At 34.5% G+C, this 13,847-nt stretch overlaps 1 protein-coding gene across 2 annotated transcripts in view; it reads right to left on the bottom strand.

Moving 5' to 3' along the window:
• PCLO (piccolo presynaptic cytomatrix protein) overlaps positions 1 to 13,847 on the bottom strand; it is a 396,812-nt gene that overhangs the window by 105,218 nt on the left and 277,747 nt on the right. For both annotated transcript variants that reach the window (XM_055590106.1, XM_055590107.1), the window contains exon 10: positions 8,465 to 8,590. In XM_055590106.1, coding sequence (XP_055446081.1) covers positions 8,465 to 8,590 — 126 coding nt within the window. The remainder of the gene's footprint in view (positions 1 to 8,464; positions 8,591 to 13,847) is intronic.

Raw genomic sequence — 13,847 nt, 5'->3', positions numbered from 1 at the left:
ACCATGTAACAGAGAAATGCAGCCACTGAGTTGCTTCAGTAAAATTTTCCAGGATTGAAAGCTCACCATTTAAGTGCAAATAAATCAGAAAGAGATGTGTCAGGCAGCAAACACTTCCACGTAGGACTTGTTATTTTGAGTTAGGATTTTAACTTCGAATTTAAAACTCATCTGTTTTGTGCCCTTCACCCTCTCTCCATCAGAGGGCCAACGTGATAATTGGGAGATTCTGGACTGGAGAAGAACCCACCAGAGGGAAAGGGTGCTGCATTTTCCAGATTGGGAGAGGTTTTTCTCTATCAGGAACCATCCAATTACCCACTTCCACTCCAGAGACCTGAATTTAAATTCAGGGCAAATAAAAACTAAGAGAAAAAAAAAAAAAAGAGAGAGCAAACATGTATAAATTTATGAGCACCTAAGTCCACAGTTATAAGAACATGTGCCCAGAGGAAACTATCTATTTTGATCTTCCTTTCTTAAAAGATAATCAAAAGTTGTGCTAACAAATATAGATGCTGTTCTAAATGTACATGATTCTTTACCAGTAGTAAGAGTGTAAGTACACGTACTGGGTTGGTCAAAATGTTCATTTTCTGTAACATCTTATGGAAAAACCTGGATGAACATTTTGGCCAACTCAATATCATTTTTTTTTTGCTTCACATAACCTTGTATGAAGTGATATATTAGTGAGTACCAAATTTTGTAATTAAAAAGGAATTCTTCATTACTCATTTCTACATATATTGCTTGAAATATTTTATGAGGCACCTGTGTTGAGCACTGGGTATGGAGAAAAAAGAACTCCATGTCAAAGGACAAAAGAGATAAGAGGCACAAATAGTATTGAACATAAAGAACTGAACTTGGTCTTTATCAGATAAAAAATGAACAAAGTCTGTGCCTGTTCATAAAATACTGACAATTGTGTTATAGACTCCTCAAATTTGGAGATGGTTGGAACTTTGATCTGTGAAGATACATAAAGTTGTTTTTATTGTTCAGTTGCTAATTCATGTCTGACTCTTTGTGACTCTATGACCAGCAGCACATCAGGTTTCCTTGTCTTTCCCCATCTCCTGGAATTTGCTCCAACTCACGTCCATTGAGTTGGTGATGCCATCCAACCATGTCATCCTCTGTTGCCCCTTCTCCTTTTGCCCTCAATCTTTCCCAACATCAGGTTCTTTTCCAATCAGTTGACATTTCGCATCAGAAGGCCAAAATATTAGGGCTTCAGCTTCAGTATCATTCCACTCAATGAATATTCATGGTTGATTTCCTTTACGATTGACTGGTTTGATTTCCTTGCTGTCCAAGGGACTATCAATAGTGTTTTCCAGCACCACAGTTAGAAAGCATTAATTCCTGGGTGCTCCACCTCCTTTACGTCCAAATCTCACATCCATATACGACTACTGGAAAAACCATAGCTTTGACTATATGGACCTTTGTCAGCAAAGTGATGTCTCTGCTTTTTTAATACGCTATGTTTGTCATAGCTTTTTCGTCCAAGGAGCAAGCGTCTTTTAATTTAGTGGCTGTAGTCACAATCTGTAGTGATTCTGGAGCCCAAGAAAATTAAATCTGTTACTGTTTCCACTGTTTTCCCATCTATTTGCCATGATATTATGGGAACCATGATCTTAGTTTTTTGAACACTGAGTTTTAAGGCAGCTTTGTCAGTCTCCTCTTTCACCCTCATCAAGAGGCTCTTTAGTTCCTCTTTGCTTTCTGTCATTAGAGTAGTATCATCTGATTATCTGTTGATGGTATTTCTCCCAAGCTTGATTCCAGCTTGTGAGTCTTGCACTCTACACAGAAGTCAAACAAACAGTGTGACAATATACAGCCTTGATGTACTCCCTTCCCAATCTGGAACCAGTCCATTGTTCCATGTCTGGTTCTAATTGTTGCTTGACCCGCATGCAGGTTTCTTAAGAGGCAGGTAAGGTGGTCTGGTATTCCCATCTCTTTTAGAATTTTCCACAGTTTGTCGTTATCTACACAGTCAAAGGCTTTAGTATAGTTAATATAGCAGAAGTAGACATTTTTTGGAATTTTATTGCTTTTTTTATGATCCAGCAGATAATGCAAGTTGATCTCTGGTTCCTCTGCCCTTTTTTAAATCCAGCTTGTACATCTGGAAGTTCTTAGTTCATGTACTATCGAAGCAAAGCCTACCTTAAAGAGTTTGAGCATTACTTTGCTAGCATATGGAATAAGTCCAATTGCATGGTAGTTTGAACATTCTTTGGCATTGCCTTTCCTTGGGATTGGAATGAAAACTGAACTTTTAAAGTCCTGTGGCTATTGCTGAGTTTTTCAAATTTACTGGCATATTGAGTGTAGCACATTAATAGCATCATCTTTTAGGATATGAAGTAGCTCAACTGGAATTCCATCACCTCTGCTAGCTTTATTCACAGTGATGCTTCCTAAGGCCCACTTGACTTCACACTCCAGATGTCTGGCTCTAGGTGAGTGACCACACCATCACAGTTATCTGGGTCATTAAGAACTTTTTGGTATAGTTCTGTGTATTATTGCTACCTCTCTTAATCTCTTCTGTTTCTGTTAGGTCCTTGCCATGTCTGTCCTTTATTGTGCTCATCTTTGCATGAAAATGTTCCCTTGGTATCTCCAATTTTCTTGAAGAGATCTCTAGTCTTTCCCATTCTATTGTTTCCCTCTACTTTTTGCATTGTTCACTTAAGATGGCTTTCTTATTTTTCCTTGCTATTCTCTAAGATTTATTTTTAAAGAAAATGCCATTTTTAAATCATGCCATGAGTTCAAAACTTCCTAAAACTTCAATGATATGTAGGTTTCAATAGGTAAAATAGCCCGCAGAAAAGTAAGTTTATTACTGAAGAAGCCTCTAATTCTTTGAGGCTGTTAATCATAGTGTTGATTATATGGAACTCTGTATTGTTATTTAATATACATAAGGTTTATAATCACTTGCCTAAGGATTGAGATATAAAGTGGCAAGTTATAAATATACTTTCAAAGTCCATATATTTAGTATACTTTTAAGTGCTCAAACTAATTAAAAAAGAAACAATATCATGAACCTATATGCAGGGTAGGAATGGAGATGCAGATGAAGAGAATGAACTTGTGGACACAACAGGTAGCCATTCCCTTCTCCAGGGGATCTTCCCAACCCAGGGATTGAACCCAGGTCTCCAGAATTGCAGGTGGATTCTTTACCAGCTGAGTCACAAGGGAAGCCCAGGGAAAGGAGAGGATAGGAGAAACAGAGAAAGTGGCATTGACATATATACTCTATTGTATGTAAAACAGATAACTAGCGGGAAGCTGCTATATAACATGCGGAGCCCAGCCCAGTGTCTTGTGATAGCCTGGAGGGGTGGGAAAGGAGGAGGAGAGGGGTAAGAAGGACCAGGGAGGGCAGCTCAATAGGGAAGGGATAAATGTGTGTGTGTGTGTGTGTGTGTGTGTGCCTGTGTGTGCCTGGATTATGACTCATTCTCATTGTTTTACTGCAGAAACCAGCATATTGTAAAGCATTTATCCTCCAATTAAAAAAAAAAAGACCAAAATTAGAAAACTATACACTATCTAAAACCCCAATACTGGTGAGCATTTCACGGCTCCAACATTGTTGATCTAAAACTGTTAACATTTTAATCTTAAAGCAAATAGCAAATCTGGCACTCTAGAAACTTAATTAGATTTGTAACTTAATCTGCTAGATCTTTTGTCTTCATTTTCTCAACAGAACAAAGACTGAACTTATGTGTGAAAAAACAGGATAATAGGCAGAAAAAGATCATTCTTTGTCTAGTAGTTGTTTAAGAATGTTTACTAAATGTTTCTGGGAGATAAATTTTAAGATTTTGAATGATTAGGATCCTTCAAGTACCTGACTGCCTGAGTTCTTTCAGAAAACTACTGTTGACTAAAATATTGGTTCAGGAAATTTTAAATTAAAGTAATATTTTCTATTGCATGTTTTTTTAAATTTTAAGGCACATGAGGTAATATTAGGAGTGTTTTAAAACCAATTTCTTGAATATAGCCTAAGTATTTTGCAATAAAATTATTGCTAATTCTCAGGATTCTGAACCATAAAATTCTTTTACATTATTTAACATGATAGACAACCTTGTTCAGAAAGATTTTTTTAAAAAGGTTGAATCAAAATCTTTTTTCAAAGAAATAAACAGAGTAGTGATTCAGAAAACATACTAGGGTTACTTTTTTCTCTTCCATTTAATAATTTAGTTACATAAGTGGGTACTTTCAGAATATGAACATTAAGAAATCTACATCATCGATCAGTATATTTTAAATGCATAAGTTCAGAGAATAAAGTAGAGGAGATTTGAAAAATCAACACAGAGTCCATGTCTCTGAGTGTCAGTCAACATGTCAAACCATGAAAAGTCTGAACAACTTATGATAGGAAAAATGACCAAATTTAGAGAAAACAATAGACAGTTAAACTGTGAACAGTAGCTTTATATTTTGGAGTGGTAAAAAGTACAGTCTAAAAATTCTATAGTCAATCAATTGTCATTCACATTTTAAATCAACTGGAAGACAAATTTGAGTCATAAAGACTGTCTATATACTTCTGTATACAGAATGTGAAAGAAAGACATATCAGGGAGAGATCAAATCAATTCCTATGTCCACCTGGAATTCATCATAAAAATGGAGAAACTAAATTACATAAACACAAAAAACATTTCATCCATCTATTTATGCACACACACTCACACACACATATACACATATAATATTCCTTAGAAAAGAATTAACTTCAAACTGTGGCAAATTAACCAAATTCAATCTCTTCAATAAATAAATCTTTAAAAATTAACATTCATGAACACAATTTTAAAAATTAAAAAAAATCCAAAACTCCAGTGAGAGAGAATTGGTATTATTATAATATTTCACATCAGGCATAAAAATAAGAGTACTGTTTCAATGAATCTACTGCTCTGAAATTTTTTGATCATCTATTCCAGCTTGAGGCTGAGTTCCCTAAGGATATCACATATGAATGAAACACATAATTGTAGACAAAACAAATTATAGGGCCATCCCAGGTGGTGCTGGTAGTAAAGAATTTGCCTGCCAATGCAGAAGAGGCAAGAGATTCAGGTTCAATCCCTGGATTGGAGAGATTCCCTGGAGAGGGAAATGCCAACCCACTCTAATATTCTTGCCTGGAAAGTCTCATGAACAGAGGAGGCTGGTGGGCTGCAAGTCCATGGGGTCATAAAGAATCAGATGGCACTGAGCACATGCACACATACTAAAGTCAGAAAATAGACTGGTCTCAACAAAGTAAGTCTGTAGATACTAACTTGGACTGATAGCCTTCTAGTCAGTTCATTTGTAGACTGAAAAAACAACAACAACAACAATGAATCTTTATCATTTTAGCCTGGTGGCATAGAACACAGGTATAGCTTTGGATAGGAGAAAGTAAATGACTTATCCTATGTCAGAAGTGAAAGTGTAGTCACTCAGTCATGTCAGACGCTTTGCGACCCCATAGACTATGGCCCACTAGGGCTCCTATGTCCATGGAATTCCCCAGATAAGAATATTGGAGTGGGTTGCCATTCCCTTCTCCAGGGGATCTTCCCAACCCTAACTGAAGCCAGCTCTCCTGCATTGCAGGCAGATTCTTTACCATCTGAGCCACCAGGAAAGCCCTTTATATGTCAAAATCACTCCTCAGAATATTTAATGTTTCAAATACAGTATTTATTTTGACAGTTAAGATATTAGGCTGGCCAGAAAGTTCATTTGTTTTCCCATAACATCTAATGGAAAAAACACAAACTTTTTGGCCAATCCAATATCATCATGAATCTAATAGAAATACTACCAAGAACTGTATTAAAGATTTATGTTTTATGAGAAAATAAAGTAAATCTGGAAATCATAAATAGCAAATTATGGCTATGAGTTATGCAAAAACTGAACTCTAAAGAGGATGTATACTCAGAAAGGCCTGGCTTGGCACCTTGGTAAAACTTTGGGAGAATTAATAAATAATACAATTAATACAAGTAAAATCTTAAGTCACAGGGGATCTTCCTGACCTAGGGATCAAACCCGGATCTCTTGCCTTGCAGGCAGATTCTTTTCTGAGCCACTAGGGAATCCCAAGTCATATGCACATAGCTTTTAATGAGTTCCCACTTAAACAAATGAAACAACCTGCAAAACTCTCAGTTCCAAAAAAACATGAGGACTTTAATGGCAGTCTCTGAGTTTATAAAATCACAAATGTAATTTTAGGTTCATTTCAGTTTTCTTTCTTGAATGAGTTTGCATTACATCTATTTTTAATTTAGGTGCATGAATTTAAAAATAGCCACATAAGCTACCAAATACAGACAGAGTCACTTCAACATAGAGTACTTCATTGAAACTGTACTTAAAACCATCCTGGTTTGTAGCATTTGGTGATTTTCATGTTGTTAAGACAAAGGTTATGAAATTTTATCTTTATTTATTTTTTATTTATTTATTTATTTATTTTTTAAATTTTATTTTATTTTTAAACTTTACATAATTGTATTAGTTTTGCCAAATATCAAAATGAATCTGCCACAGATATACATGTGTTCCCCATCCTGAACCCTCATCCCTCCTCCCTCCCCATTCCATCCCTCTGGGTCGTCCCAGTGCACCAGCCCCAAGCATCCAGTATCGTGCATCGAACCTGGACTGGCAACTCGTTTCATACATGATATTTTACATGTTTCAATGCCATTCTCCCAAATCTCCCCACCCTCTCCCTCTCTCTCAGAGTCCATAAGACTGTTCTATTTTATCTTTAAATTATCCAAGTATCTTTGTCAAACTATATTAGGCACAGTTACTAAGTTGCAAATTTTATTCTAAAAGAAAAACAGCATATTCATTTCTTTCTGAAGTATGCTATCTGAAAGTAAACATATCATGCCCATACTTACAAATGGGCCTCAACCTTTGTATCTTACCTAGACTGTAGTACCAAGAGAATAGTATTAGGCATGATAGGATTACAGTCATTGAAAATTCATACAGATCCAGTGTTTGTTCCTAATGGTTATGTTTTGATTCATATAGTCTTCTTTTTCATTTAGCTAGCCCTCCCAATTTTTGCTATTGTATGAATATAATTAGAATATTTTAAATAATATACTTCCAGTTATATATTTGGCAATATCCTGGTAAACTAGCTTTCTGAAAATCAATAACCAACTAAATGAACAAAAAGGTTTGATTTATAGCATTTGTCTATTTTCATGTTTAAATACTCTCACCATGGCCAATTCAAGCTATCAACATGATGACACAAAGTGAAGCTGGGAAGAGATGTGCAAAGCTTCTCGCAGTGAGTTGGTCAAGCTGGTTTCAGCAGAGCACTGTGATAAATAAATACTGCCTCAAGTCTGAGTTTATTCTAATAGTCTGTCAGAATATCCAGGGACTTTTTGGTAGGTTCCAATATATTTAAGAATATGGCAGTGAATAATTTTAACATGATTAAGTTTTAAACAATAACAGGCAACATTAAATTATGAAGTGACAGCAAAACACTTTCTAAATAAGCATCTAATTTAGGATAAAAACAAAAAAAATGATTTACGATAAAACTACTGTTTTATGATAAAAATATTCATGACAAATAGTATCACTGAAATCTTGTAAGCTATCTCTATGTTGGAATTTTGAAAATGTAAATGACCACATCATCTTGAGACTCAAGGTAACATTTTACTGAAATTAAAAGTAAGATCATTTTATGGCCCACTATATAGACTTGTAAAGTTCATTATTTTAATACTTATGATGTAATAAGTTGAATAGAATAGTACCTAACATAGGATTTGACAATTTTTTTTTTCTCTAAAGGGTCAGAGAGAATATATTTAGGCTTTGCAAATCATATAGTTTGTTGTGAATGCAGTACTGTTTGTGCAGTGGGAAATACTCATGCTCAACATGTAAATTAACAATTCTTGCCGTATTGCAATAAAACGATGCTTACAGAAACAAACAGCGGATGGATTTGGCCTGTGGGTCATCCACAGTTTGTTGACCTGACTTTAGCAGGTATCAAATCATCTGATGTTTTTATGGCATTGATTTCAATATGATTTTTCTTGGTGTTTATGAATCACTAGTCCCTTTAATCAAAGTACTTTTTAAATGTATATTGTCCCAGTCAGTAAAAAAATCTTGACTAATTACTGTTTCTTAAACAAGATACTCCGCAATGCAAAAGGACAATGCAATTGAAAATAAAATAAATACAGTGGTGGACATATCTTCCTTTACTATACCACAATGTCACCTTTAACCACAAAGAGAGGTTTTCCTAGACAGTAAAAGAAGAGAAAACTTTCAGATCAAATTAAGATATGTTTAATATGAGCACATTCATTTTAATTTACTCTGAAATCCTTATTCTTACCTTCCACAAGTTTCCCTGTCTGTTCGGCACTTCCCCCAGGAAGAATCTTGGCAATATAGGCTCCAATTTCTCCGCTATGTCCAGGGATTTCTTTACCACCCACAATTCTAATTCCTAATCCGTTACCTGTATGGAAAAGTTAGCAAATTATTAGCAATAAGAAAGGACAACAGTTACCACAAGTGATAAGGTGCAGAAAAAATGGGTTCTGATATGTAGAAGTTAACCCCAAATGAATATTGGAACTGGACACTAATAACAAAAGAACAATATTATGATTTCATAGTAGTTGATAGGAAAGAGAATTATCTGAGATCTGGTAGGATCTATAATGATTAATCTGACATTAACAAATAATTTTTATTTTTTATTTCAGCCATATTCAATAATATAATAAAGTTTTGTCCATTTTGATCATATATGTTGCAAGAATTTTATATGACGATGTTCCCAGTATAAATAATTTCAGAGCAAAAAATTCATTTATGAAATTGATGAGCATTTAACTTACAAAAAGGAAGTAATGGCTATCATAAATTGAGAAGACATAAATGACTCCAACTGATAAAGTGAAACCATGATCATAACTTATGAATTATTATTCACATTTCAGCCTTAATTCAGAAACTAATATTGTTTGTGCATTAATATGGCACTTAATACAGGGATAATAAAAGCATTCTTTACTGATGAGCAACTTGGTAAACTGTTCCTTATTCCACAGAACAGATTTTTCTATAATTAGCGACGCAGATAAAAGATGGAAAATGATTATTATGAGAAATCTACACACTATACTTGATCTTAGCCAAAAGGCTGAGAAGTGATGATCATTATGAGAGATCTAATTGAATCAAATAAACTGTTGACATTTTAAGTTTATTTTAAAAGAGTAAACTAAAAAACAGCTAGTGTATACAGCTTCACATATTTTTGTTACAAATGTCAAGAAGATTTTAAAATGAAAGCACTAAAAGAAAGCAGAATTCTCCTTTTTTTTAATTTTTTTTTTCAAATTTTATTTTATTTTTAAACTTTACATAATTGTATTAGTTTTGCCAAATATCAAAATGAATCCACCACAGGTATACATGTGTTCCCCACCCTGAACCCTCCTCCCTCCTCCCTCCCCATACCATCCCTCTGGGTCGTCCCAGTGCACTAGCCCCAAGCATCCATTGAAGACACAATTAATTAAACATTTCATTCAGTGATTGAAATACCATTTCCAACTCTTTCAAAATCTCTAAAATTAAAAGCCAGGTCTCTTCCAAATCCTATTACTTTCCTACTTAACTCCTCAAAAAGAATCCCTCTAGTTAGCATCAACCGGAGAAGGCAATGGCCCCCACTTCAGTACTCTTGCCTGGAAAATCCCATGGGTGGAGGAGCCTGGTAGGCTGCAGTCCATGGGGTCACTAAGAGTCGGACACGACTGAGCAACTTCACTTTCACTTTTCACTTTCATGCACTGGAGAAGGTCATGGCAACCCACCCCAGTGTTCTTGCCTGGAGAATCCCAGGGACGGGGGAGCCTGGTGGGCTGCCCTCTATGGCGTCGCACAGAGTCGGACACGACTGAAGCGACTTAGCAGCACCAACAGCAGCAGCATCAGTTAGCATCAACACAATTCAAACATTCAACAAGCAGTAGCTGAATTATGCACTGCTTTTTTTAAAATTTATTTATTTTAATTGGAGGCTAATTACTTTACAGTATTGTATTGGTTTTGCCATACATCAACATGAATCCGCCACGGGTGTACACGTGTTCCCAATCCTGAACCTCCCTCTCACTTCCCTCCCCATACCATCCCTCTGGGTCATCCCAGTGCACCAGCCCCAAGCATCCTGTATCCTGCATCGAACCTGGACTGGTGATTCGTTTATTATATGATATTATACATGTTTCAATGCCATTCTCCCAAATCATCCCACCCTCTCCCTCTCCTACAGAGTCCAAAAGACTGTTCTAGTGTCTTTTTTGCTGTCTCGCAATACAGGGTCATCTCAGCACTGTTTATAATAGCCAGGACATGGAAGCAACCTAGATGTCCATCAGTAGATGAATGGATAAGAAAGCTGCGGAACATGTACACAATGGAGTATTAATCAGCCATTAAAAAGAATACATTTGAATCAGTTCTAATGAGGTGGATGACACTGGACTGCTTCTTTATTTATCTAGTAGAGGTGTATTTTGGTAAAATACTGTTTATTTCCAGGTGACATGATCCTTCCAAATGAATTTACTCGTTCCTTTTCTTCCTTCCTCCTCCCTCCCTTTCATCCTTCCTCCCCTTTCCCCCTTCCTACTCTCCCTCTTTTCCCCTAGTACCCCACTCCCCACTCTCATCCCGAGACCTGCTTTTTCACCAGAGCAAGTGTTCTGAAGATTTAGCCTCAAAACAAAAACAAAACAAGTTAACTGCATATTTCTACAAAGGGTTGCCAAGGGTGAGAGTTAAATAAGATCCTAGCTCTCTGTGGCCCCACTTGTGGAGCTTTTCTGTCACAAGTTTCTTAGCTCAGTGTTCCTGTTCTTAGAGATTAATTGAGGATCCAAACTGAACATAACTGGATCAGTGAAGATGAGCATTTACTATATGACATAGAGCATGTATTATATATGACTTTCAGTCTCAACAAAAGTTGATTTCTTAGACATTAGCATTTAAAGATTCACCAGGACTGATTCTACAATAAGATGTTAGATAGATACTAAGAAAGAGTAGAAGATGAAGAAAAGTAATTAGCCACTATTTATTCAATTATTTTATATATATATGTGTGTATATATATAGTGTTAAGCCATTTTAGAAATTACAAAATGAGGATTTAAAAATAGCTGGTCATATTTAAAGGATTTTCCTATGGAATTTGTCCAGAAAAAATAAAAACAGATTCTTAATCTAAGATTTGGCTTTATTTTTCATGGTTGAATCACTCACAAGTTGCAATTCATCACTTGTTAAATATTTCATAAAACAGATACCTATACTGAATTTCTAATGTGGTCAATATATCTGTATCAATTTTAAGACATGGTCAATCTGGGATCCCAAAAGATGATTGATGAGATTTCTTTAGAGTAAAGGCATATTTTCAAGACCAAGTTTTATATCAATATTTATGCTAGATGATAGCAGAGCATAGTAGGGTATAGTAAAGTGCTCATGGCACCTCTTATTTCTTTTTAAGCTTAAAAACTGTTATATGGCAGAAACCAACCCAACACTAAAATTTTAAAAAATATATTTAAATTAAAAAACGGAAACAATACCATATAAATACAGTTCATAAAAATAATTCTGTACAAACAGAATTGTTATACCTTGTAAATGTATAGCTAAAAAGTAGAATTTCAGAATCTATTAATTAACATGTGACTACTTAAAAAAACTGATTATGCTTTCATTTTGAAAAATGACATTGTCTTGAAGATAAGTAGTTGGGTTCTTAGTGCCATTTGATTTTTAGTGACTGAGTACATTCTAAAATCCTGTAGTAAAGGATCTATAATAGGAACTTACAACTATATCCACAATAATTATTTAATTTTGTAAAATACAGTTTCATGCTAATGAATTTGACACTTTTTAAATATAGTTTACAAATCAGTGTCTTTGGTAAAATGGGAGTAATGCATAGCCATGAAAATACTGTGAAAAATGAGATTTGATAGACAGTTGACCCTTCCACAACCTGGGGGTTGAGGTGCTGACCCTCTGTGCAGTTGAAAATCCTCATAAACTTATACTCAGCCCTTTGTATACAAGGTTTCTCTGTGTACTCAGTTCCATATCCCTGGATTCAACCAACTGTGGATTGTGTAGCATTATATATTTACTATTGAAAAAAAATCTCCATTTAAATGAACCCATGCAGTTCAAACACATATTGTTCAAGGATCAATGTATATAGAAACCACTTCTAATACATAGCAATTTTCAAAAGTTACTTTTCTTCTTCTTGATCCTGCTGTGTTGACTGCTATTGATTTTCATGTATACAATAAAGTAACATAGAAATATTAAAAGTTTGTGAAAGAAAAGCAAGTTAAAAAATAAAAAGACCTAAAGGAAAACATTGTTTATTTTACAGTAGTTGCCTGTATCCTAATTTGGATGCCATGAGTATGAATTTAATTTATATAATTTCTAAGAATGTAAATCTAGATATTTTTATTTACCATTTCTATGGTTATACTTTGATATTTTATGAATATAGACAGAAAAACAAAAACACTTCTATAAAAATAAAACACATCAGCTCATATCTAAAAAGCAGAATGTCAATAAAATAATTTTATAAGCCTAAGAGGCAAAATTAGTTTTTAACCTGACATGCTTAAATCTAAGTGGTCCTTGATAAGTGATACTATTGGTTTTAACTTTTACAAATTTTTAACAACATAAACTTATTTCCCTCTCTGTTTCTATTCCATCTAGAAACATTGCTAAAATATTTCCTCAGAAGCCATGAAAGTACACTGGTTTTGCTCTTTAGCTCACAGTATGGCAGAGAAGAGAGGCCAACAATTACGTAAAGAACATGGGAGCTTTAGTAAAAGAGATCATCAAAGTTACAGTAATTTTATAACATATAAGCATAAATGTGGTTAAGGAAGTCTTAAAGGGAAATCTATAAGCAACCACAACACAATGTATTCATAAATCACCATGATGTACACCTTAAATATCTTATAATGTTATAAGCCCATTGTACCTCAATAAATTGAAATGAAAAAATAAAAAAGTAAGCTGTACATAAAATAAACATGAGCATACTAAGGAAACATCCTCACATTTGAATTTAAATTTGCAGTTTAAATCTACCTTACTTTTATATGTTTATCAATGTTACATTAAATGCTCTGATATTTAAGGTATTATAAAAATGTTTTCATTTCCATTATTAAATAACATGAAAATATCATGATGTTATAATTAGAGTGCTGAATGTGGGCAAAATTACAATACTTGTTTCATTTCATCACTATCATGTGCTATATTTAAGCATCAAGGAAAAGGAAAATTTTCATCAATAAACATACTATCTTATGAATAGTAGTCTTTACATCAATAATTTATTATTCATAATAAAGTTATTACAGAACAAAGATATACTGCTTAGTTTAGTCATATAATTAGTTGGGCTGAAGAAGAAGAAAGATTGTCTATATAAATATATTGTCTATATTAATATGAATATATTCATTGGAAGGACAGATGCTGAAGCTGAAACTCCTATACTTTGGGCACCTGATGTGAAGATCTGACTCATTGGAAAATACCCTGATGCCAGGAAAAATTGAGGGCAAAAGGAGAAGGGAGTGACAGAAGATGAGATGGTTGGATGGCATCACCAACTCAATGGACCT

Source organism: Bubalus kerabau, chromosome 8 (assembly GCF_029407905.1).
Source record: "Bubalus kerabau isolate K-KA32 ecotype Philippines breed swamp buffalo chromosome 8, PCC_UOA_SB_1v2, whole genome shotgun sequence".
NCBI lineage: Eukaryota > Metazoa > Chordata > Mammalia > Artiodactyla > Bovidae > Bubalus > Bubalus kerabau.
Note: the sequence above shows the minus strand (reverse complement) of the source record. Positions and strands in the feature narration are given on the sequence as shown.